The sequence below is a fragment of the Bufo gargarizans genome, chromosome 2, assembly GCF_014858855.1.
Source record: "Bufo gargarizans isolate SCDJY-AF-19 chromosome 2, ASM1485885v1, whole genome shotgun sequence".
Classification (NCBI taxonomy): domain Eukaryota; kingdom Metazoa; phylum Chordata; class Amphibia; order Anura; family Bufonidae; genus Bufo; species Bufo gargarizans.
The window spans coordinates 267,269,409-267,296,669 of record NC_058081.1 but is presented as its reverse complement, the minus strand read 5'-3'; the positions used below and the strand labels follow the sequence as shown (position 1 = coordinate 267,296,669).

The 27,261-nt window shown below is 42.4% G+C and overlaps 1 protein-coding gene across 5 annotated transcripts in view; it reads right to left on the bottom strand.

The window, feature by feature from the left end:
• Positions 1–27,261, bottom strand: part of CADPS2 (calcium dependent secretion activator 2) — a 605,828-nt gene that overhangs the window by 480,217 nt on the left and 98,350 nt on the right. For all 5 annotated transcript variants that reach the window (XM_044280279.1, XM_044280275.1, XM_044280277.1 and 2 more), the window contains exons 2-4: positions 20,247–20,360; positions 18,748–19,080; positions 11,799–11,879 (exon numbers count right to left, since the gene is read on the bottom strand). In XM_044280279.1, the coding sequence (XP_044136214.1) occupies positions 11,799–11,879; positions 18,748–19,080; positions 20,247–20,360 (528 nt within the window). The remainder of the gene's footprint in view (positions 1–11,798; positions 11,880–18,747; positions 19,081–20,246; positions 20,361–27,261) is intronic.

Sequence of the window (27,261 nt, the reverse complement as noted above, 5' to 3'; positions counted from 1 at the left end):
GAAACTACACCCCTCAAGGTATTCAAAATTTATTTTACAAACGTTGTTAACCCTTTAAGGCCCCTTTCACAAGGGCGTTGCGGGAAAATGTGCGGGTGCGTTGCGAGAACACCAGCGATTTTTCCGCGCGAGTGCAAAACATTGTCATGCGTTTTGCACTCGCATGATAAAAATCACGCGTGTTTGGTACCCAAACCCGAACTTCTCGATGTTCTGTAGACTGTATTATTTTCCCTTATAACATGGTTATAAGGGAAAATAATAGCATTCTGAATACAGAATGCATAGTAAAATTGAGCTGGAAGGGTAAAAAAAAAAAAAAATTTAACTCCCCTTAGTCCACTTGCTCGTGCAGCCCGGCATCTCCTTCTGTCTTGATCTTAGCTTTTTGTAGCAACAAGGACCTTTGGTGACGTCACAGTCATCACATGATCCATCACCATGGTAAAAGATCATGTGATGGATCATGTGATGACTGTGATGTCACCAAAGGTCCTTGTTGCTACAAAAAGCTAAGATCAAGACAGAAGGAGATGCGGGCTACGCGAGCAAGTGGACTAAGGTGAGTCAAATTATTTTTTATTTTATTTTTAACCCTTCCAGCCCAATTGTACTATGCATTCTGTATTCAGAATGCTATTATTTTCCCTTATAACCATGTTATAAGGGAAAATAAAAATGATCGGGTCTCCATCCAGATCGTCTCCTAGCAACCGTGCATGAAAATCGCAACCCCATTCACTTCTATGGGGCCTGCATTGCATGGATTATCGCACCTCAACGCACAAAGAGGAGCATGCTGCGATTTTCACGCAACGCATAAGTGATGCGTGAAAATCACCGCTCATGTGAACAGCCCCATAGAAATGAATGGGTCGGTATTTAGTGCGGGTGCAATGCGTTCAACTCATGCATCGCATCCGCGCGGAATACTCGTCCGTGTGAAAGGGACCTTTTTTTGCAGATTTTTGCAAATTAAACCTCAATATTTGTTACCCCGATTCTTAAGTTTACAGAAACACCCCATATGTGGTCATAAAATGCTATATGGGTGCACAGCGGGGCTCAGGATAGGAGGAACACTGTATGGCTTTTGGAAGGCAGAGTTCTCTGGAATCGTTTTCAGGCACCATGTCTTATTTGAAGATACCCTGAGGCACCCCACTGAGCACTTTGGCCCAATAGCCGTTTCATAGAATTTAGAAAGAAAATGAAAAATTTCATATTTTACAAGAATATCTCGCTTTAGGCCCAAATTTTTTATTTTAACAAGTGGCATCAGGAGAAAATGCACCCAATAATCGGTTACCCATTTTCTCCTAAATACTGTATGAGCACACAGCGGGGCTCAGAATGGGAATAACACAGTGTGGCCTTTGGAAGGCAGATTTCGCTGGAATAATTTTCAGGCACCATGTCGCATTTGAAGACACCCATAGGCACCCAAACAGTGAAAAACGCACAAACTAGGCTTTAGGGGTGCTAGAACAAAAGGAAATTGAAGAAATGACTCATTTAATAAAATTACACCATTCAATGTATTCATCTAGGGGTATAATGGGAATTTTGCAAGTTTTTAGCAAGGAGCAATTTTGCAAGGAGCTATTATTGGATTGCCAAATGAAAAAATGCCAAACTAAAAACCGATCACGTACATGCATGTGGGGATGCGGTAAGGCACCACAATCCCCCACGTACATGGATGTAATATTGCGGGAAAGGGTTAAAGGACCAATTCAGTTGTGAAGTCACTTTGTGGGCCTTACATAATAGAAACCACCCATAAATGACCCCATTTTAGAAACCCTTCAAGTTATTCCAATATGATTTTACTAACTCTGTTAACCCTTTAGGTGTTCCACAAGAATTAAAGGAAAATAGAGGACAAATTTAAAAATTTCATTATTTAAATCAATTTTTTCCTGTAAGGCAGCAAGGGTTAACAGCAAATCAAAACTCAATATTTATTACCCTGATTCTGCAGTTCACAGAAACACTCCATATGTGGTCATAAACTGCTATGTAGCGAAGAAGGGAAGGAGTAACATATGGATTTTGGAGGGCAGATTTCACTGTCACATGTCACATTTGTAAACTCCCTGATGCACCCCTACAGTAGAAATTCCCCAAAAGTGACCCCATTTTGGAAACTACAGGATAAGATGACCGTTTTATTGGTACTATTTTGGAGTAGATATGATTTTTGATCACTTAATATTACACTTTGTGAGGCAGGGTAACTAAAAAATGTTGTTGTTTTTTTTACAGTGTTCACCTGATAAGATAGATCATGTGTTATTTTTATAAAGCAGGTTGTTACGGACACAATACCAAATTTGTCTATATTAACTTTTTAAGTCTATTTTTACTTTGAAGCCAGAGGGGGAAAAAACAAACAAAAAAACAGCAATCTGGTTTGAAGTTGTTTGGGAGCAGCACTTATACAAGCAGACAAACAACGCGAGTTTGTCAGCGTTTGCGTGTTTGACTTCAAGTGTGTGTTTGTATTAAGTGTGTAACTTTAGATTAAGTGAATTGAGATTCAGGGACTACAGTAAGTCCGTTGCTTATCATTGCTCTGTATCATTGCATTTTTTCTCTTTTCTTGTGTAATCCCCATTAGTATGTGTTCCATTATTGACAAAGCAGTCCAGTGCACGTCTTGTCAAATCTATATGCTCCTGGAACATGCACATCCTGTATCTAAATTAGCAAATTCCGACACTGAGCAGCATTGGGAATTTGTAAAAAAAAGAGTTTGCTGTTTACTGAGCATGCACTCTATAGATGCGGGGGATGGTGGTAGTATGGAGGATCATGAAAGTGAGGTAGCTAGCTGGGTTAGAAAGCGGGATATAGGAAAGAGTGCCAGGGAGCCTAGCACACCCCAACAAGTTTGCAAGGTTGGCAGATGAGGGGAATGTCGGCTTGAATAAGCAGGGGACCAGGAGAGTAGGGAAGGCCAGACAGCTGCTGGTAGTGGGAGACTCAATTATTAGGGGTACAGATAGGGCGATCTGTCACAAAGACCAGGATAGTCAAACGATGTGTTGTCTTCCTGGTGCTCAAATTCGACATATCGCAGATCACATTGAGATTTTTGGGAGGGGCTGGCAAAGATCCAGCAGTCCTGGTCTACATTGGAATCAATGAAAAAGTTAGAGGTAGGTGGAGCGTCCTTAAAAATGATTTTAGGGATTTAGGTCACAAGCTAAGGGCAAGGACCTCAAAGGTAGTGTTTTCCGAAATACTACCTGTACCACGAGCCACACCAGAAAGACAGCAGGATATTAGGGAGGTTAACAAGTGGCTCAAGAACTGGTATAGGAAGGAGGGGTTTGGGTTCTTGGAGAATTGGGCCAACTTCTCTGTCTGCTACAGGCTCTATCATAGGGATAAACTGCACCTCAATGGTGAAGGTGCAGCTGTTTTGGGGTAAAAGATGGCTAGAAGATTGGAGGCACATTTAAACTAGGGACTGGGGGGGGGGGGGGAGAATACATTATAGGAGGGAAGACAGTGCAGATGGAGACCTGGGGCAAGGTAATGAAACTGGGGGAGGAATGGAAAGAGAGAGACTAGAACAGTTCATAAGGAAAGGTGTAGGGTAAAAAATATACAAAAACCTCTTAATTGTATTTATACTAATGCCAGAAGCCTGACTAATAAAACTGGGGAGCTGGAATTAGTGATGTGTGAGGAGGACTATGACATAGTGGGAATAACTGAGACATGGCTGCATGATAGCTATGACTGGGCAGTTAATGTACAAGGTTACAGTCTGTTTAGAAAGAATCGTTAAAACTGGAGAGGGGGAGGGGTCTGCCTTTATGTAAAGTCCGGTCTAAAGCCCACACTCCAGGAAGAGATAAAGCGAGAGAAATGAAAATGTTGGGTCACTGTGGGTAGAAATACATGGAGGCAAAAACAATAATACAATACTGATAGGAGTTTATTATAAACCACCTAATATACCCGAGCAGGGCTGTGGAGTCGGTATATAAATGCTCCAACTCCTCAGTTTTTGGTACTTCCGACTCAGACTCGGACTCCTCTGTATTTAATATGCAAATGTATTTTATACATTCCTGGAAGGAAAGAAAGGCAACATACAGCTGTTTCACCAAGTTCTTCTAAGCTCTTATAGCAGAGAGAGGTAGTTGGGCAGAAGCTGCTGCCTTCTCCTTTGTGTGCTGATCTTCTGCTGAAGATAGGGCAGTGGGAGGATCCAGGAAGGGGCATTTATTTTAAAACATGATTTCCGTTTTTTCCCTCTCTGGAGCCCAGTGACGCCCCCCTGCAGTGCCCAGCCTGCCTTAACCACCTCCGGACCGCCTAACGCACATGTGCGTTCCGGAGGTGGCAGGCTGGCGCACAGTCACGCATATATGCGTCATCTCGCGAGACGCGAGATTTCCTGTGAACGCGCGCACACAGGCGCGCGCGCTCACAGGAACGGAAGGTAAGCGAGTGGATCTCCAGCATGCCAGCGGCGATCGTTCGCTGGCAGGCTGGAGATCCGAATTTTTTAACCCCTAACAGGTATATTAGACGCTGTTTTCATAACAGCGTCTAATATACCTCCTACCTGGTCCTCTGGTGGTCCCTTTTGTTAGGATCGACCACCAGAGGACTCAGGTAGGTCAGTACAGTCGCACCAAACACCACACTACACTACACCCCCCCGTCACTTATTAACCCCTTATAAACCCATGATCACCCCATATAAACTCCCTGATCACCCCCCTGTCATTGATCACCGCCCTGTCATTGATCACCCCCCTGTCAGGCTCCGTTCAGACGTCCGTATGATTTTTACGGATCCACGGATACATGGATCGGATCCGCAAAAAGCATACGGACGTCTGAATGGAGCCTTACAGGGGGGTGATCAATGACAGGCGGGTGATCACCCATATACACTCCCTGATCACCCCCTGTCATTGATCACCCGCCTGTAATTGATCACTCCCCTGTAAGGCTCCATTCAGACGTCCGCATGATTTTTACGGATCCATGGATACATGGATCGGATCCGCAAAACACATGCGGACGTCTGAATGGAGCCTTACAGGGGGTGATCAATGACAGGCGGGTGATCACCCATATACACTCCCTGATCACCCCCCTGTCATTGATAACCCCCCTGTAAGGCTCCATTCAGACGTCCGCATGCGTTCTGTGGATCCGATACATGTATCCATGGATCCGTAAAAAATCATGCGGATGTCTGAATGGAGCCTTACAGGGGGGGTGATCAGTGACAGGGGGGTGATCACCCTGATTACCCTGATCACCCCCTGTCATTGATAACCCCCCTGTAAGGCTCCATTCAGACGTCCGCATGCGTTCTGTGGATCCGATACATGTATCCATGGATCCGTAAAAAATCATGCGGATGTCTGAATGGAGCCTTACAGGGGGGGTGATCAGTGACAGGGGGGTGATCACCCTGATTACCCTGATCACCCCCTGTCATTGATAACCCCCCTGTAAGGCTCCATTCAGACGTCCGCATGCGTTCTGTGGATCCGATACATGTATCCATGGATCCGTAAAAAATCATGCGGATGTCTGAATGGAGCCTTACAGGGGGGGTGATCAGTGACAGGGGGGTGATCACCCTGATTACCCTGATCACCCCCTGTCATTGATAACCCCCCTGTAAAGCTCCATTCAGACGTCCGCATGCGTTCTGTGGATCCGATACATGTATCCATGGATCCGTAAAAAATCATGCGGATGTCTGAATGGAGCCTTACAGGGGGGGTGATCAGTGACAGGGGGGTGATCACCCTGATTACCCTGATCACCCCCTGTCATTGATAACCCCCCTGTAAGGCTCCATTCAGACGTCCGCATGCGTTCTGTGGATCCGATACATGTATCCATGGATCCGTAAAAAATCATGCGGATGTCTGAATGGAGCCTTACAGGGGGGGTGATCAGTGACAGGGGGGTGATCACCCTGATTACCCTGATCACCCCCTGTCATTGATAACCCCCCTGTAAAGCTCCATTCAGACGTCCGCATGCGTTCTGTGGATCCGATACATGTATCCATGGATCCGTAAAAAATCATGCGGATGTCTGAATGGAGCCTTACAGGGGGGGTGATCAATGACAGGGGGTGATCAGGGAGTCTATATGGGTGATCACCCCCCCTGTCATTGATCACCCCCCTGTCATTGATCACCCCCCCCCCCTGTAAGGCTCCATTCAGACATTTTTTTGGGCACAAGTTAGCGGAAATTTTTTGTTTGTTTTTGTTTTTGTTTTTCCTTACAAAGTCTCATATTCCACTAACTTGTGTCAAAAAATAAAATCTCACATGGACGCACCATACCCCTCACGGAATCCAAATGCGTAAACATTTTTAGACATTTATATTCCAGACTTCTTCTCACGCTTTAGGGCCCCTAAAAAGCCAGGGCAGTATAAATACCCCACATGTGACCCCATTTCGGAAAGAAGACACCCCAAGGTATTCGCTGAGGGGCATATTGAGTCCATGAAAGATTGAAATTTTTGTCCTAAGTTAGCGGAAAGTGAGACTTTGTGAGAAAAAAAACAAAAACAAAATCAATATCCGCTAACTTATGCAAAAAAAAAAAAATTCTAGGAACTCGCCATGCCCCTCATTGAATACCTTGGGGTGTCTTCTTTCCAAAGTGGGGTCACATGTGGGGTATTTATACTGCCCTGGCTTTTTAGGGGCCCGAAAGTGTGAGAAGAAGTCTGGGATCCAAATGTCTAAAAATGCCCTCCTAGAAGGAATTTGGGCCCCTTTGCGCATCTAGGCTGCAAAAAAGTGTCACACATGTGGTATCGCCGTACTCAGGAGAAGTTGGGGAATGTGTTTTGGGGTGTCATTTTACATATACCCATGCTGGGTGAGAAAAATATCTTGGTCAAATGCCAACTTTGTATAAAAAAAATGGGAAAAGTTGTCTTTTGCCAAGATATTTCTCTCACCCAGCATGGGTATATGTAAAATGACACCCCAAAACACATTGCCCAACTTCTCCTGAGTACGGCGATACCAGATGTGTCACACTTTTTTGCTGCCAAGGTGGGCAAAGGGGCACATATTCCAAAGTGCACCTTTCGGATTTTGCAGGCCATTTTTTACACATTTTGATTGCAAGGTACTTCTTACACATTTGGGCCCCTAAATTGCCAGGGCAGTATAACTACGCCACAAGTGACCCCATTTTGGAAAGAAGACACCCCAAGGTATTCCGTGAGGGGCACGGCGAGTTCCTAGAATTTTTTATTTTTTGTCACAAGTTAGCGGAAAATGATGATTTTTCTTTTTTTTTTCTTTTTTCCTTACAAAGTCTCATATTCCACTAACTTGCGACAAAAAATAAAAAAATTCTAGGAACTCACCATGCCCCTCACAGAATACCTTGGGGTGTCTTCTTTCCAAAATGGGGTCACTTGTGGGGTAGTTATACTGCCCTGGCAATTTAGGGGCCCAAATGTGTGAGAAGAACTTTGCAATCAAAATGTGTAAAAAATGCCCTGCAAAATCCGAAAGGTGCACTTTGGAATATGTGCCCCTTTGCCCACCTTGGCAGCAAAAAAGTGTGACACATCTGGTATCGCCGTACTCAGGAGAAGTTGGGGAATGTGTTTTGGGGTGTCATTTTATATATACCCATGCTGGGTGAGAAAAATATCTTGGTCAAATGCCAACTTTGTATAAAAAAATGGGAAAAGTTGTCTTTTGCCAAGATATTTTTCTCACCCATCATGGGTATATGTAAAATGACACCCCAAAACACATTCCCCAACTTCTCCTGAGTACGGCGATACCAGATGTGTCACACTTTTTTGCTGCCAAGGTGGGCAAAGGGGCACATATTCCAAAGTGCACCTTTCAGATTTTGCAGGCCATTTTTTACACATTTTGATTGCAAGGTACTTCTCACACATTTGGGCCCCTAAATTGCCAGGGCAGTATAACTACGCCACAAGTGACCCCATTTTGGAAAGAAGACACCCCAAGGTATTCCGTGAGGGGCATGGCGAGTTCCTCGAATTTTTTATTTTTTGTCGCAAGTTAGTGGAATATGAGACTTTGTAAGAAAAAATAAATAAATAAAAATCATCATCATTTTCCGCTAACTTGTGACAAAAAATAAAAAGTTCTATGAACTCACTATGCCCATCAGCGAATACCTTAGGGTGTCTACTTTCCGAAATGGGGTCATTTGTGGGCTTTTTCTACTGTCTGGGCATTGTAGAACCTCAGGAATCATGACAGGTGCTCAGAAAGTCAGAGCTGTTTCAAAAAGCGGAAATTCACATTTTTGTACCATAGTTTGTAAATGCTATAACTTTTACCCAAACCATTTTTTTTTTGCCCAAACATTTTTTTTTATCAAAGACATGTAGAACAATAAATTTGGTGAAAAATTTATATATGGATGTCGTTTTTTTTGCAAAATTTTACAGCTGAAAGTGAAAAATTTCATTTTTTTGCAAAAAAATCGTTACATTTTGATTAATAACAAAAAAAGTAAAAATGTCAGCAGCAATGAAATACCACCAAATGAAAGCTCTATTAGTGAGAAGAAAAGGAGGTAAAATTCATTTGTATGGTAAGTTGCATGACCGAGCGATAAACGGTGAAAGGAGTGTAGTGCCGAAGTGTAAAAAGTGCTCTGGTCATGAAGGGGGTTTCACCTAGCGGGGCTGAAGTGGTTAACACCTCCCAAGAACACCTCCTGATCCTGAAATAACCTCCCACAGCCCCGGAAAACGGTTCTACACCCTCGCCACGTCATCTTCACCTTCAAGAAATGCCCCGTTCTTCTTCCTGTCGGCCGCCAGAAATCTCGCGCAGGTGTAGTACCGCCTGCGCGATCATCAAGCTCCTGAGGGCAACAGCCTCAAAAGTCTCACTGGGCATGCGCCGAGCCCAGTGACTTAATCTGAGTGCTGTTGCCTCAGGAGCTTTATAATCGTGTTGAAAGCTTAAAATGCTAAAAGCAGGTGACATATTCCCTTTAATTATAACTTTTTGTTAATTGGGACTTAAATGTCCCAATTAACAAAAAGTTATATTTGTTATATTGCTTTTTTTAAATATATATTCCAATTTAAATTTAGTAGGAGTCGGAGTCTGTTCATTTTTGCAGACTCCGTCTCCAGGTAAGCAAAATTGACCCCGACTCTACTACTAAAAGAAATAGATGAGGCGGCAAATCATAATGAGGTAGTTATGATCCAGATAAAGACTGGGAAACTGAAATCTGTAGATCTCAAAGGAAACAAGTTCTTGGCAGTAACCAAAGACAATTACCTCTCCCAACTGGTTCGGGACCCAACTAGAGAGACGGCCATACTGGACTTAGTATTAACCAATAGATCTGACAGAACAACAGATGTACAGGTTGGGGGACACCTGAGAAATAGTGACCATAAAATAATAACATTACAATTGTCATTCAAAAGAGTGTTTCTTCAGGGAGGCACAAAAACACCAAACTTCAAAAAAGTTAAATTTGAACAGCTATGAGAGGCCATTGGTCTAACTAACTGGGACAATGTCTTCAAAAATAAAAATGCAGCTACAAAATGTGATTTTTTAATAGCACCCTAAACTAATTGTGAGAAATACATAACATATGGGAATAAAAAGATAAGGAACAAGAAACAAAAAAAACTATGTGATTAAATAGAAATGTAAAGGAAACAATAAAGTACAAAAAGAACAAAACAGGAGCACTAAAACATGAGGGAAGCAAGGAAGCATTAAAAAACTACAAGGAAAAAAATTGAATATGTCAAAAGATAAATAAAAGAAGCCAAACTGGAGACAGAGAGATTAATTGCCAAAGAGAATAACACTAACCCTAAAAAGTTCTTCAATTATATAACTGGTAAAAAATATTAATCTGAAGTTGTCGGCCCTTTACAGAATGATGAGGGGGAAGTTGCAGAGAGTGATGAGGAGAAAGCACAGCTATTAAATATTTTTCAGCGGGATCCTCGTCATTGAGGCCGAGTGCCGGCTGTGTGATACAGCCGGCAACCGCTGCCTACATATTTATTTAAGGGTTAATTATAATCATTGGTGGCGCAGTGCCTCCCCCCCACTATTATCTTTATTGGTGGCACAGTGGTCACAGGGCCCCCCCCTCCTTATTTGCATTGGTGGCAGTGGCAGCTTTCGATCGAAGCCTCAGCAGTGAAATCATGGGGCTCCGATCAGTTACCATGGCAGCCAAGACGCTATTGAAGCTATCCATGGCTGCCACTGTAAGCTCCCTGCAGCTGTGTGCACAAAGCACAGCTCAGCAGGGACAATGTAAAATCCCATTCAACCTAATAGAGCTGTATTAGGGTGATTCGGACAAGGGTTCTATCCCCATAAGGTGTCTAATAGTTATTAAAAAGACATATTACATATCGCCATGTCCGAAAAAGTCCAACCTAATAAAATATATTAAAAAATATATATATCTTCTATGAGGTAAACACCGTAACAGAAAAAAAGAAATTTTTTAAAACACATGATTCACCATTTTTTTTTGTCACCTCCTAAAAAAAAAATAGCACTGTACTATTATGGGCTGGACGTTGCATAAAATGTGGAATGACGAAAAAAAGGCACAATTTTTATTTTATTTCTTTTTACAGTGTTCACCTAGGGGATCAAGTGATATTTTTATACAGCTGGTTGTTATGGAAGCAACAATACCTAATATGTCTATTTTATTTATTTCAGTTTTGCACAATAAAAAGCATTAAAAACATTTTTTTTTTAAAACACGTTTTTTGTGTCTCCACTTTCTGAAAGCCATATTATTTTTCTGTTGATCGTCTTGTATGTTGATTTTCTGTGGGAAGAGCTGCCTTTTTTTTTTTGGTACCATTTGTGGACAAATAAGATTTTTTTTATTGTTCAATGTAAAAAGTGGGCAAGGTTCATGTGAGGGGGTAGATCATGTGTCTTTTTTTTTTTATCCAACTGGTTGTTACGGATGCAGAGATTCCTACTGTATTACCTCCTAATATATTTTTATTAAAAATGTTTTTATTAAAAATCTCTTGATAAAAGGAAAAGGACACCTATTTTTACCGTACACTTATTTTTATAAAACATTTATTTTTATTCTCACTTTTTTTTGTCCCAGTACAGGAACTTCAATACTTCACGGTCTGATCCCTGATACAACGTAGTACAATACATGCTGTTTTGTACTACTTTGAAACTGTCAGTTTCACACTGACAGTGTGATTCTGAGTCCCAACCAGGCTTCCGTACACGGCAGACTCCGAGGCCATCAGCCCACTGTTAACGCAGCGTGCAGGAGCAATGGAGAGGCAGAGAGAGCCCCCTACCTCTGTGATCGCCTCTCCTATGCCACGGTCAGCGTTGATCATGGCATATAAGGGGTTAATCCACCAGCATCGTTGTTTACAGCAGGGGCCCAGTTGTCAGTCCCAGCTAGGTCCCTGCATACATCATCATGATGTAATCGTACGTCCACCCATAACACATTGTCAGATGCAGAAAATCACGTGGTATAACTGAAGGACTGAACAAGACTGAAAATTTAGGAACAAATCACTTGATATGCCTTTTTAATGCTCCTACTAAGTACTTTAAGGAAAAATAAGTGGAAAAAAGTATTGGAGGGTTTCATCAAATTGAACTGTCAGAATTTTACTTGTACGTACATTCTTGCATTATTATGGAAAGTGGCAAAAAAAAAAAAAAAATCTGTTAAGTACAGTATTTTGCTAAATTTGTAGACAAGATTACTTAAGACACCTTTCACCTTTGCCATTTGATCGGCTACTTGTAGACGCCCATCAAGTTCACGACGTATCTGGGCTGCTTGTTCATCTGCATTATCAAGCTGAAATACAGAAGGCAAAAATTATCATTAAAATTTAGAACTTCTCCACTATTGCCACAGTAACAGTACCAAGTTGTAAACATTTTTTCTTAAAGAAGTTCTAGGATGTGTCCACATTATTTTACAGTGCCAATGCGATTTTAAGACATCTCATCCATGCAGTGTGAAAAAATCTGCAGCATAAACTGACCTGCGGCGGGGGTTTTTAAATCTACAGCATGTCATTTTATGTGAACACCCTTTGCAATGTATAGGGATGAATAGCCAAAATAGCATGGTACTGTGTTAGTCAGAAAAACCTATGTGATCCATGGAAAATCCGCACCAAAACCCATATGTAATACATGTAGATTTGGTCTGTATTTTGTTGTTGAAATTCTGCTGCAGAAAATTCCCCCTTTCACATGGCCGTAATGCCGCAGTGCTGTGTTGTCGACTGTAAACCAGGGTTCCGCAAAACACGGGCACTGCCCTATGAACTCTGCATTGTAGTGGGGACCCATTGCCTTCAATGGGTCTACGATCCGCAAGATACTGCATGTTATGGCCCTAGAAGCCTACGAAAACATACGGGAGCACTTCCGTGGGCTTCCAGGTCTGTGCCTCCCCTCCGTAAAAGATAGGACTATTCCTATCTTCTATCTTATCTTGCGGATCGCAGGATCGCATCGCCTATTGAAGGCAAAGTGTAATAGACGTGCCCGCATTTTGCAGACCCACTATTTGCAGTCAGCAACATGGGCACAGCAGCACAACAATCGTGTGAATGGGGCTTAAAAGCAATTTGCAGAAATAAACTTGTGTAGCAATGTTGAAGGTATGAACATTGCAAGAAGTACGATGATACCAGATTTAGCATACCGCTGAAAATCGTGATCATCGTTGACCAGCGTTCTTAGGAACACTCATTAGCAATAATCTGCTGGGGTAAAGGTGGTGCCGATTACCCGCTGAACAAGTGAAATGCTAGTTCATCAGGTAGTTGGATCTCGTTGGATCTTTCATGCAGTCAACTAAATCAATGTTTGCCCGCACCAGATCATGCAGCCTAAACACTCTGCTGCCGGCAAACAATGATTCTGTATGGGGTTAGTGATCACTCGTCCCCATACTAAGGAGGGGATCACTGCATGGAAATGCAGTGGTCTCCACGATTGTCTTGTAAAGGGATCTTTAGTCACATGTCTTCATCTTCACAGCCTGTGTAAGTCAAAGTAAAAATGCCCCGTTGTTTTACTGAAGGTAGATGCCAACAAAAACATAATTTTGTATAAATGTACTGCTTCAGTGTGCTTTGTGTACTATAAAAACCTGTCAAAATGTAAACACCATAATGCGGCCCATGGACATGGAGAATGGCAGGCATATTTACTTCAGTGACAATAGGGAAGCGGGGGCCTCCATTAGGACAGTTGGGGGCAGTATACTTTCATGTATGCTTGCATGTAAAATAAATGACTGTATGGCATTCTGCTAAATTAGATTGCGAAGCGGCCATCCCCTTTGAAACTCAGCCTAACCCTAGTACTCAATCCTTCTTTTGAGTTAGTTAGCATCACTAATATATTTTGAGAATGTGAAATGTCAGAGTGATACTAAAGACAATGATTTATTCCAGTTTTTATTTGGTTAAACCCTAGTGGCTCAGAAGTTTACAAAGTGGCTAGTAGAACTGCCCTTAAATTAAAACTTACAGGTAGCCTTCTACAAGTTCCTCACAAAAAAAGTTGGTCCATTCCTCCTGACAGAACTGGTGTAACGAGTGAGGTTCGTAGGCCTCCCTGCCAACATGCCCTTTTTCAATTCCGACCATAAATCTTCTATGGGATTGTGGTCCGCTTTGTGATGGGCACTTCATTACCTTCATTTTATTGTCCATAAGCCATTTTGACACAAATTTTCGAAGTATGCTTGGGGTCATTGTGCATCTTGAAGACGCATTCGCAGCCAAGCTTTAACTTCCTGTCAGACTTCTTTAAGATATTGGTTCAAAATCTCTGCATCATTTTCCTTTCCCATAATGCCATCTACTGTATTTTGTGAAGTAGACCAGTGCCTCCAGCAGCAAAACATGCCCTCAACACAATGCTTTATGGTTTGGATGGTGGCTTGTAAGACCCCCCCCCCCCCCCCTTTTTTTTTTTGCTCAATATATAATGATGACATTATGGCCAACCTAATCCATCTATTATTAAGGGAGAAATGTATGTTCTCTGGTCCGATTAAAGGGGTTATCCACAAATTTGATATTGATGACCTATTCTCTAGACAGGTCATCAATATCAAATTTGCGGAGGCCTGACTTCCAGCACCCCACTGATCAGCTGTTCGAAAAGGCTGAGGTTTGGTCACAGCTTATCAAGCACAGTGCCGTACACTATAGTGGCTGTGCTTGGTATGGAAGCTTAGCTATGTTCAATTGAAAGTGACTAGGCACCTAGGCCTAAGTGCTCATGGAGTGCAGTGGTGTCCTCTAACAGCTGAACGGCGCAGGTCCCGAGAGTCAGACCTCTGCTGATCCAATATTAATGACCCATCTTGTCTGTCACCACCTATTTATGTTTTAGTCTTTTCCTGTGCAGGCGCAAAACACAGTGATGAGGTGCACCTGCATTAGCTTTCCAGCAGTTGCTTGATGACGTTGGGAGAGGAGACAAAGAGGGGAGGGAGCAGGGCTCCGATTCAGATGGGAGTGGCTGGGCTCAGTTGAGAATAGGCCCCGCTCCCGGGACGCTTAGCTTATTTGCATACTGATATAAAGATGGATTTCCGAGGCAATGAAGAACTAAAAAGGAACAAAAAAGTATGTCTGGGGATAGGATATATGTGAGCTAGTCTAAAACATGCATTGGTGGTGACAGACTCCCTTTTTGTCACCATGTGCAGATGCAAACTTTAATCTGGGTTTTTCACGGCTGTTTTAGAACAGTGGCATCTTACCTGCTGAGTGGCCTTTTAGGTCATGCCCATATAAGACCCATTTTACTGTTGATGTAGCTACTTTTCTCATTTTTTTACCAAAGTATGTTCATCTCCATGTTTTGTGGACCGCAAAACACTTAAGGTAATGAGAATATTATTCGGACATTTCACGTTCTTAAAACACAGCAGTGACCCTAACTGACCTAGGAGAGGGAATGTGTACTAGGATTTAGTGTGGCTAAGGCCTCATGTACACAAACATATTTTGTTTCCGTGTCCGTTCAGTTTCTTTGGGGGATAGGATGCAGACCCATTCAATCCAATGGGTCCGCAAAAAATGCGGACAGCACACTGTGTGCTGTCCGCATCAGTATCTCAATTCCGTAGCCCCGTTACAATGGATCCCCCCCAAAAAAAAACAAAAGAAAAAAACGGATGGCATACACATACGGTCGAGTGCATGTAGCCTAAGGTGTGTATAAACCTATGTCTGCACTGCTGTTAGCAGATTTGAGTACTCAACTTTGCTGGCAGACTAATTTTAATAATCATAGTGACACATCTCTAACAAATTGAGTAAAAAATAAAAAATGCCATGCCATTGAAGAAAACAAGAAATAGCTTCCAGTAAAGCAGAGACAAATTATATTTATTTCACATGAATTGTGTCAAACATATTATGTAAGAAAGTGTCCAGCATAGCAGATCTAGTATGAAGTATTAGACAAATATGAACGCAATATATTACAAACATTTCCACACATAACCATTATCTTTATAAACTCATCAACATCTCTATAGCTTGACTATTCATTTTTCTATGCAACTGTTGCTCTGGAAACATGAAAAGCCTTGTACCCTTAGGCCATTTCCTCACTTTTCATAATAGGTTTATGGATGTGCATATTGTGTATGTATTGGAGCGATACTATTCATAGATTGTTTCAAAACTGTATTTGGCATGACACTGGTATGCGTTTTGTGAACGTCAAAAGAAAGCCACATGAAAATAGCTACGACAAGTTAATATGACAAAAATAAATACAAGAACAGGCTAAAATAGCCTTTAAATGTCACGAAAATCACAAATTGCATGTAAATGACCTTATACTATATATCACAGTAAGAACAAGTAATGTTATCTGACTAGACAATACCAATAATACATAACATGTAATGGATCACAAAACAAACTAATCCAATTTAGAAATAATACTTAAAAATCCAAGCCAAATGTATATGAAGTACAAAATTCTCAGATTAGAACACACGCTTGCATAAACAAAATGTTTGCATGCACAAGTCTATATAAAAAATAAAAATAAAATAAAGGTTCAATAGGGGAGGAGAAATTTTAAAGGGTTTGTTTATTTCTTTTTTCAATCTGCCGCCAGCCAGTGGGACATGCAGAGGCGGGCACCAGGTCAGTATGGATTTCTCCAAAGGTCCGCCGCAGATTTAAAAAAATAAAATAAATGGACACTGATGAATGCTTTTAATGCAAAACAAACACCACTAAACTTCTTCAGGTCTAAATGAAAAGGAGTTTGTGTTTTTTTTTAAACAGGTTCTATGAATATATATATATATATATATATATATATATATATATATATATATATATATATATATATATATATATATATATATACACACACATACATACACACACAAAGGCAGCCGAGCTAAGGCTACTTTCACACTGGCGTTTCTGGGTCCGCTTGTGAGATCCGTTTCAGGGCTCTCACAAGCGGCCCAAAACGGATCAGTTTAGCCCCAATGCATTCTGAATGGATAAGGATCCGTTCAGAATGCACCAGTTTGCCTCCGTTCAGCCTCCATTCTGCTCTGGAGGCGGAAACCTAAAACGCTGCCTGATGCGGAACCAAACGGATGTGTCCTCACTTACAATGTAAGTCAATGGGGACGGATCTGTTTTTCACTGACACAATATGGTGTAATTGAAAACGGATCCGCCTCCCATTGACTTTTTTTTTTTGTTCATGATAATGCAAACTGATCCGTTCTGCATTATAGGTGCGGATCGGTCTGTGCAGATACCAGACGGATCCGCACCTAACGCAGGTGTCAAAGTAGCCGCCTAAACTTGTAGTAGCCTAAACTAAACCACAAAAAGGTTAACTAGCTCTTGCAATCAATGGCTTTTGTCACAAGATGGCACAACATAAAACTGTGACACTTTATCAGAGTCAATTTTAGCTCGGATAATGTTGCAGGGAAATGATGAAAATGGAGATTTGATCAAATCCCTAAGGGAGATGATCAATTCATGAAAGATGATGTTCCCTAAAGAAAGTAAGTGATTTAATCATCAAATCCCTTAACTGTTTTAGTGAAAAGTTTAATATTTTGAATAATATAATAATAATAATATGAAATAATATTGTAAGAAAATAGGTACTTAAGCCGATATTTTTAAAAACAAAAAGAACATTTTTAGTGAAATTTTACAAAATTTTAAGTGAATGTAATTAAATAATAATGTTCATTCATTTTTATTAAAACACGTTGTTAATTTGTGGCATCTCAAGTTACAAAGTACGTTACTTTTTTTACAGGCACATCTTTTTGTTTTACATTGTATTTTGGATTGTTCACAAGAACACTTCTTAAATCCTTGACCTCCAAATAAGGATAATTTTCCTGCAATCTCACGCAGACTTAAGTTAGTTCGGGGAACTGTTTTGGTAAATCCATTTTCATCATTTCCCTTAGGGATTTGATCAAATCTCCAATTTCATCATTTTTCTGCGACATATACTGTGTGTGTGTGTGTGTATATATATATATATATATATATATATATATATATATATATATATATATATATATATATATATACACACACACATACACACACACACAGTATATGTCGCAGAAAAATGATGAAAATGGAGATTTGATCAAATCCCTAAGGCAAAAGATGAAAATGGATTTACCAAAACAGTTCCCCGAACTAACTTAAGTCTGCGTGAGATTGCAGGAAAATTATCCTAATATTATTTCATGCATTTGCCATTTAAAGTGGCATGATATCATTATTATAAACCATCACTTTATGACTGGTGGGTGACTGACCTCCCGCAATGATCCTGAAATCAATTGGGCCAAAACACTGATTTAATGCTGTGCTCCATTCTCCCCCAGTTTTTTCCTTCACATTGGCTCCTTGGCCATCAGTATGCAGGGGACTGGTCCTGTACTACTGCTTCTGTTTGCTTTTAAACATGAATGGTGACCGCCAGTCTGCAGCTGAGGACAATGATTGGCGCAGCAGTGATGTGCCTGGATTCTGCACCTCACCATTCCATCCAATCACTATTCTCCACTGTAGATCAATTTTGGGTGATCGGCTGCAGTGATCACATCCTGTATATGTACGCCATTGCTGTTTCAAAACAAACAGAAGCAGGAGTACCAGACCAGCGCTGCAGGAAACGGAACAAGATATACGTGGTTTTATTTTAAGGCATTTTACGGGTTGTCAGAGATTATTATTTATCTTGATAAGTCCTTTAATGCTCTGATCCCCTGGTATGGTGTTCTTTTAAAAGTAATAAGCTATGAAACTTAAATATATATTGCAGCCTCAGTTTGTTTATGTTTTAGGGGTGTTTGTCCAGACCTGCAAAAAAAAGCATACACATCTGCTCCCTGCTGCTGGGTCCTGGCTCCTTCACTCACCTGCCATCACTCCTTCCCTCAGGTTCCACACTGTCAACATCCGCTTTGACAACACTGCACAAAGTGGTAGGTCACCGCTGTGGCCAATCAGTGGCTGCGTTGGCGCCAGGACCAAAAGGCGGGGGAGCAAGTAAGCAAGATTCCCTTTGCAGGTCTTCCAAGGTAGAGAGATCTGCCTAAACACACTCAAAAGGTGAACAACCCCTTTAAAGAGAAGCATGAACAAGCTGTGTAAACTTACCTGGCAGGCATTGTACAATAACTGGTGCTCCAATTTTTTGATTCCTAATATCTGTTGAAACATTTCATAAAGTTGTTCTTTGCTAAGTATAAGTTCTGATACAGCACTAAGAGCCATCCTGTTCGGCTGTTTGCGTAGATCTTCCTCCCCTCTATAAATGGCATCATATTTAGCAATCCATGAACTTAAAACCGTTTCTTTGCTTAGCCCATCAATCTCTGGTAAACTTCGAACTCTTTTTTCAATGTTCTTTTTAAATACTTCCCGAAAGTCATTTGAAGAGCAGCCTCCATTGTTCACCATTCTGGCCACTCGATCACTTTTCAAGAAAACCTGTTGCACAGTAGTAAATAAAGGTCAGTTGTAGAAGCACATTTCACACCCTGATCACATCACTTCCTTGACACCCTTGCTTGACTTAATACACAGTTTTATGGTGTGTGACCCCTTGCAGATCACCCAAACCACTGTGAATTATCATTAAGCCTATAGAAAAACATACATTAAATACAAATTCACACACATTAAAAATAAACAATGTATAGGATAAAAAATACTGTAAAAACTGTAGATAGCTCGGAATCGGTCCAATGAACCATATAGGGCACTCAATTGTAATGATATTCTAGTTGATGCAGTATCAGCCTTTGCCCCTATATTGCATCAGAGAGTGGACACACTTAAAGGAGTTTTGCTGTCACCATAAATCCTAGTGATGGGCTAATTTAATTATAACCCCATATGTGGTTGTACGTCCAAAGAAGTTCATATGTTGTTCATATAATGTTCACCAGTATTCTAAAAATACCATTCATACAATATTCACTCTTCCTTAGAATAACATTTGTCTGATTGTTCAATATTAGTTATACCCCCTTAGTGACTGCAGTCAATCTTTAAAACGCCCCTCTGTCCATATATTATAACCACTTGGTTATAATATATGGACAGAGTGGCGTTTTAAAGATTGACTGCATTCAACCCAGGATTACATATCCATTATGAGTCTCCAGCAAACCTAATATTACCAATTTCCTTGCCAGCTTTGTAGCGTGTGCACTAACACAGGGGGACTTGAGCGCGCAAGATACTATAGCACAACGAGGCACACTTTCCAGATCACGTGGGACGCGGCGCTGACTAACCAGCTGAACTAAGCGGCCGCTGCTATTCCGCCACAATACGAAACAGAGAGATCGCCGCAGATTCAAGGGTGGTAAAGTAACCAACGCTTTTTATAATTAGATATGAACACCGGCACTAGAACGGGACCGTACATACGATACAGCAGGAGCTGATTATAATTAATATACCCCAATTTGTTTATACTAAGGGGATATAACTAATATTGAACAATCAGACAAATGTTATTCTAAGGAAGAATATTATATAAATGGTATTTTTAGAATATCCTTTGCTTACTTACACTAGAGTTTGCAAAATACAGAATTTAAAAAAGTCCAGAATAATGATTAGATATTAAATATTGATACACTTACCTCATAGTAACTTTTGACAGCATTTATAAAAGCTTCATCAGCCACTATTTGTGTGTCACCTTTAAGGAAAGACTGGAATCTCTCTCGTATTGTCTGTAGCTGCTGCTTGTTAAGCTTCAAAAAGAAAAACATAATTGCTCAAGATTAGTAAAATCTTAAACCGCCCATAGCCATAGCTATCCCCCACCAATTAATATTAATGTTCGGCTAATCAGGAAAGTTGTTATAAAACAGCACAGGAAGAGTGAAATGGTACTTTGCATAAATCAATAGTAGAGGTGAATTTTTTTATATAAGAAACTTTGTAATGAATCTTATCTGAGAAAATGCCTTGTCCTCCAGTTATCAGCTGCATCAGCAACATGATCTATTCTGTAGTGAAGGTAATCGTCTTGGTCACATGACACAGCTGAGGATCAGAACGGAGAGGATAACTCACAAATAGAGTCACCAATAAGAAAGTTACCTTCACTACAGTTTATATCATGTACTGTACATTTCTAACCGGTCAGAGAATAAAAATGTTTGTGGTAGTGCTTCCTGACATCCACCTTACAGGTTGACTGTATGTCTTTAAAGATAATCCATGCTTAGGAGCTGAGTAGGCAGCAAAGTTTTACATAGTAGTCACCCACCCAGACCTTTAACCCCTCATATCCAGGGGTCAATTTCAACCACAGCATCTGAGCAGTCATTTACTGTTTGCGCAATGCTTTCTGTGACCTGGATTACACAGACCGTGCTGCCAGTGTAATTTTGAAGATTCCAGGTGTCCCAGGGGCCACACGGCATTATAACTCATTGTAATGCAGTGCCATCCTGTCAGAGGACCACAGGTCAGAACGGGAACTCACACTACTGCACACAGCGAGAGTCTGGACTAAGGCATGTATACTACTAAAATGAAACAGTATACTCTATTAGTCATTTACTCCACAAATCTGGCCTTTATGGAAAAAGGCAAGAACAATGCCATTTTTGAACGTAAGCCATAATAAGTCCCCTTTGCAGTTGCCCGGTAGGGGACACAGCAAACATGGAGAAGAAGGAGCACTGGTCAGATGAGACCAAAGTTGAACTTTTAGGACTAAATGCAAAACATTGTGTGTGTCAAAAAATTAACACTGCACATCTCCCTGAACAGCCAGTGAAATGTGGTGGCAGCGTCATGCTGTGGGGATACTTTTCTTCAGCAGGGACAGGGAAGCTGGTCAGAGTTGAAGACATGTAAATTGCTGTTCACAGACGCACTCTATCCAATCTGACTGAGCTATTTTGCAAAGAATGGGTAAAAATTTCAGGCTCTAGATGTGCAAAGCTGGTCGAGACATAACTAGAAAGACTTGCAGCTATAATTGCAGTGAAAGGTGGTCCTACACAATATTGACTCAGGGGAAAATGAAAACAAATGCATGCCACACTTTCCAGATTTTCAATTCATTTCACACAGCAGACACCAGGGGCTAATGTCTGCAATTGGTGATGATGCTGATCGCAGACATTTAACCCCTCAGATGCTGTTGTCAAATGGCACCCGAGAGGTGTAAATCTTGGAAGCATGCGCTCCTGGGGCTGTTCTGGCTCTCCCATGGGGCAATCAGTTGAGCTGTTGGTTAAAATGGAGAGTCCTGGGCTTGCTGAAGAAACCAGGGCTTTCAGAGAAGTTGCTATGGAGCCCTGCAGGTGGCTGGGCTTCATAAGAACATAGCAGTGGAGCACTAAAATGTTTTACCAATTTAATGCTATTGCAGGAGCAAGTTAATGATTTCTTAGTCATCTAGGGTGACTTTAAAAAAGTTTTTAAAAAAAGTTTAAAAATATTTAAAAAATTAAAATAACTCCCCTTTTCCAAGAATAAAGCATAAAAAAAATTAAAATAAACATCATCGACATTGTCATGTCTGAAAACACCTGTACTATTAAAATATATTTTAAAAAAATGTATTCCATATGGCGAATGGCATAACGGAAAAAGTCAAAATGGCTGTTTCGTAATTCGCTTCACCTCCTGGTTTTAAGTATTAAAACATAAGAAAAACTACAAATGTGGTATTGTTGTAATTGTATCGAACAAGAGAATGAAAGAAACAGGTCAGTTTTACCGCATAGGAAACTCCATAAAAACAAAACCTTTAAATTGTGGTCAAATTGTGTAATTTTTTCCAATTCCACCCCATTGGGAATTTTGTTTCCAGCTTCCTATTTTATTGTATGCAATATTAAATGGTGCCAACAACTTTTCCCACAAAAAAAAAAAAAAAAAAAAAAAAAAGAGGAAATAATGGCTCCGGGAAGGCCGGAAGGGAAAAAACGAAAACACAAGAACAAACAAAAAAAACAAAAATGGAAAATCATCCAGTACGGAAGCAGTTCCAAAAAAAATAATAATAATAAATAATTTTAAGATTACACTCACCAGTAATCACTTTTCCCATGAGCCCATGACAGCACCCTTGAGAGACCGCCTCCATCCAGGACAGGAAACAGGAACTTTCGTGGAGAGCTCTTAAGGAGGGGCACTGCTCCTATACCACCAGTTAATCGCAAAAACTTGTCCTAAAATACACCTTCACACAAAATCCTCTGATTACCGAGAAGTGTAATCTTAAATTTCCCTTACGCCCATGACAGCATCCTTGAGAGACGACTAGAATAGTAAACCATTTTAGGAGGGGGGATGGGAGACTACTGCCTGGAGGACCTTTCTACCAAAGGCTAGCTGATCTCTGGAGCCTAGATCTAATCTGTAATGGCAAAAAACGGTACACGGAGACTGCCAGCTGGCTGCTCTACAAATCTGTTCTAGGGAAGCATTAGCCCTCTCCGCCCATTAAGTGGAAACTGATCTGGTGGAATGTGCACCAAATCCCGCAGGAGATTGTCCCGCTTAAGAATAGGTCAACGTAATGGCCCCCACAATCGATCTGGATTGACCCCATTTCCTTCCCTCCCTCCCCCCCCCCCCCCCAATGTCTTGGGTTCTATGGAACATGGATACTACTTTCGGAAGAAAAGAGGGATCTGGTCCGATAAGCACTCTGTCATCCAAGATGTTAATATAGGGCGGAGATGTTGAGAAGGCTGACATTTCTCCCACACGTCTGGCTGAGGTAATTGCTACAAGGAAGGCTTTAAAGAATCTCCTAACCCAGGGGTGGTTTGCAATCGGAAAGTCAAAAAAGGCACCAAGGGCAGATACTTGTACCTTGAGAGTGCTAGACCTTAGGTTCTTTTCTAGACCGCTTTGTAAAAATCTAGGATCTTAGACATAGCAGTGCTCCAGATGGCGACTAAAATGGTGTTAGTCTTTGTAGTCTTGTCGCCATTTGCGCCTAAACCCTCTTCTGCTGTCTCTTTAAGAAAAAAAAATAAGGCTTTCAAGGAGTCTGCTGCGTGCCGGCTTTTTCTTCTGTGGTTCCTTTTATACTTAGCAGACGAGCTGCGGTGTCAGGAGAAAGCCCCGCCTACCCACTTTGCCATTGGCTGCCAGGTCTAACCCGCGAACTACAATCTGCTGGTCAGGTAGGTGAGGAGAGCTCCTCCCACTGATTCGTCAGAGCCGCCCGTTCACTGGAGACATGTTGGGGAGCTCCGGAGTCCTGTGTCTACTCTGCGCCTTGTATTATAATTCATGTATAGTGTAATGCTCCCCCTGAGACGACCTGATGTATTGCCTCAGGACTGCGCCTCTGACGAGCACGATGCGGCCTCCACATACCAGGTAACGAGACTGACGAGCAGAGGCTGGGCTCTTTTAAATGGAATCTCTGTCTCCTCTGCCCTGAAATATGTCTTGAAGCCGCTGGCGTAGATTTCATGCTGGCTCTGACACTGTGGTTTTAACCTTCAGCGCTGAGTTTACATAGCAAGTCTGCCTTGTAGCCGAAGATTAATGGATCCTGTGAAACCTCCCAATTCCAATCCTTGTAGCCACAATTTTAAAGATCTAGCAGTGGAAGTGGTGACAATTAGGGGTGCACCGAAATGAAAATTCTGGTCCGAAACCGAAAATTCAGGATACCCCTTGACCGAAACCGAAACTGCCTTTCTGCCCAAATACTTTTAAAAGACCCCCCACCCCATAACAGTGCCATCCACAGACCCCCCCACCTCATAACAGTGCCATCCACAGACCCCCACCCACCCCATAACAGTGCCATCCACAGACCCCCACCCACCCCATAACAGTGCCATCCACAGACCCCCCCCCACCTCATAACAGTGCCATCCACAGACCCCCCCACCTCATAACAGTGCCATCCACAGACCCCCACCCACCCTATAACAGTGCCATCCACAGACCCCCACCCACCCAGGGCTGGTGCAAGGATTTTTGCCACCCTAGGCGAAAGCAAATTTTGCCGCCCCCTTGACCCCGCCCCTTGACTCCGCCCAGTCAGACCCCCACACTGCCCTCCATTATGTATTTGCCCCCCAGTGCCCCCACTAAGTAATACTGCCCCCACAGTGCACAATGCCCATTATGTAATTTGCCCCCACTAAGTAATACTGCCCCCACAGTGCACAATGCCCATTATGTAATTTACCCCCCAGTGCCCACACTTAGTAATACTGCCCCCACAGTGCACAATGCCCATTATGTAATTTTCCCCCCAGTGCCTACACTAAGTAATACTGCCCCCACAGTGCACAATGCCCATTATGTAATTTGAAATTGCCGCCAAACAACCCCCCGTACGTACTTGTGTCGCTCGCTGACGCTGATGATCCTGTAGTCTGTACTTGCCGCGGGTGTCTAGTGATATTTCCCTACCCCGTAATATTTCAATACCCTGAGTCGTCACGTCACTTCCTGTTGTCCCCCGGATATGACGTTGGATAAGATACGATCATGAGTATCGGCACGAGACCCGTGACCTCCGGTCTCGCGTGATTTTGCGCCGAAGTGACTGAAAAAAAACTCATGCCCGCGCAGGCGCACATCCCAGGACATCCTTGATCCGGCCGGCAAGTACAGGAGGAGTCAAGAAGCCGCAGATGAATGATGTCAGATTTGGATCACAAGTAGGGGGCGTGGCGCGGGCGGTGGCTAGTCGGGAATCAGAGGAAGATGTTACTTAGATGGATCACAAGTAGGGGGCGTGGTGGCGGCTAGTCGGGATTCGGACTCCAGAGCGCCGGCGCCCCCAGGCAGAGTGCGCTCTACGCGGTGGCCTACTCTGCTTATGGGTAGCGCCGGCCCTGCACCCACCCCATAACAGTGCCATCCACAGACCCCCACCCCATAACAGTGCCATCCACAGCCCCCATTGTACAATTAATAGATTAATAGAAAATATTTCAAAATAGCGGGTGAGGGACTGGGAGGAGGAGCTGGGGGCCGGTGCGTTCACTGTGCTCCGGCCCCCAGCTCCAGTAGTTATAAAATGTTGTACAATTAATAAGCATTCTATTCATGAGGCCCCCTCTGCAGTATTACATTCAATACAGCCACATCATACTCACAGGGCTGTCATCTTAATGCTGGCCGGCCGGGCAGAGGAGCGGCAGCGTCACAACTGACGTCATGTGCCCGGCCTACTTTCTGAATGAAGGAGGCGGCGCAGGCATGTGACGTCAGTCGTGACGCTGCCGCTCGTCTGCCCGGCCGGCCAGCACAGCCCTGTGAGTAGGATGTGGCTGTATTGAATGTAATACTGCAGAGGGGGGCCAAATGAATAGAATGCTTATTAATTGTACAACATTTTATAACTACTGGAGCTGGGGGCCGGAGCACAGTGAACGCACCGGCCCCCAGCTCCTCCTCCCAGTCCCTCCCCGCTATTTCCGGCCGATATGTAAAAATATCGGCAGAAACAGATTAGGTGCATTCTCGGCCGATATTTTCGGCCACCGAAATTTCGGTGCACCCCTAGTGACAATATTTAGTTTAAACGCCTCCCAAACTTTTTTTCAGGTAAACCTCAGCCCGTCTATCCATTGGGTCTTTTAGGGTGCCAAGGTCTTCAAATGGTAAGGCAGACGTTTGAGATTTTGGCAATGGGGGCATCCAGTTTAGGAGGCCTATCCCAACTAGCAGAATCAGCCTTATTAAAAGGGATATTTCCTTTTTACATTTTTTGGAACAGTTTCTTCCATTCCTTTTGGATCAGAAACTTTATATTTTCATTTACTGGAAAAACCCAGTTTTTTCTATGTCCCAGGTCACCGAACATAATAACCTGAACAGACTTTTGTTCTCTGGATTCATCTACTTTCATAGTAGCACGGATAGCCTTTAGTAAAGATTCTGTATCAATCAGGGGAAAATAGGGGTCTACCCGTGGTTTCTTCAAATCTGAAATCATGGCAGAGAGGCCTTACTTGCCAGAGGCTGAGGAAGAGAGGCACTTTTTAAACATTTTCATGGAATTAGACACTTCAGATTTCACAAAATCCTTAATTCTTTGGAGTAGAGATGGGGACTCCTCTTCCACCACTTTGTCGACACAATGCTGACATAAAATTTTTGACCAGGAAGGGGCAAGCTTCCTCTTGCAAACCGCACATTCTTTCCCTCTGGTCTTTGAGGTAGCCTTTCTAGGGCCCTCCTTAATTGTCTAAAAATAGAGACTAGAAAAGAAGACCCCCTTTAAAAACTATTAACGAAAGAAAAGGCTGGGGAAAGATCCCCCTTACCCCACCAGGAGTACCGGTCTAACTTCGTGACCCTCCTGCGGGTCGGTGCGCTGACTGCACTCATACTCCATGGTAGAAGGCAAGGAAAGAGCGTTTTCCATAGGAGGTTTAAGTTTTCCGGTAGGCTGGCTGGTCTCCTTCTGACCGCGCGCTTAAGAGAACATTTGAATCCCCAGGTCGGGTCCCTGCTGGTGCTCCCGTGCGGTCTTTAGTAGAACTCCTCCCCCACTTCCAGAACGCACTGTGAGTGCTCCAAATACCGGAAGTTGTGCCGCGCGCTTCCGGTTCTCGCCCGCTCACGCGAGATTTCGCCTCTCTCCGCTCCCCGCCGCGTAATGCGCCCAGGCAGTAAAGCCGAAGAGGGAGGCCCCGGACC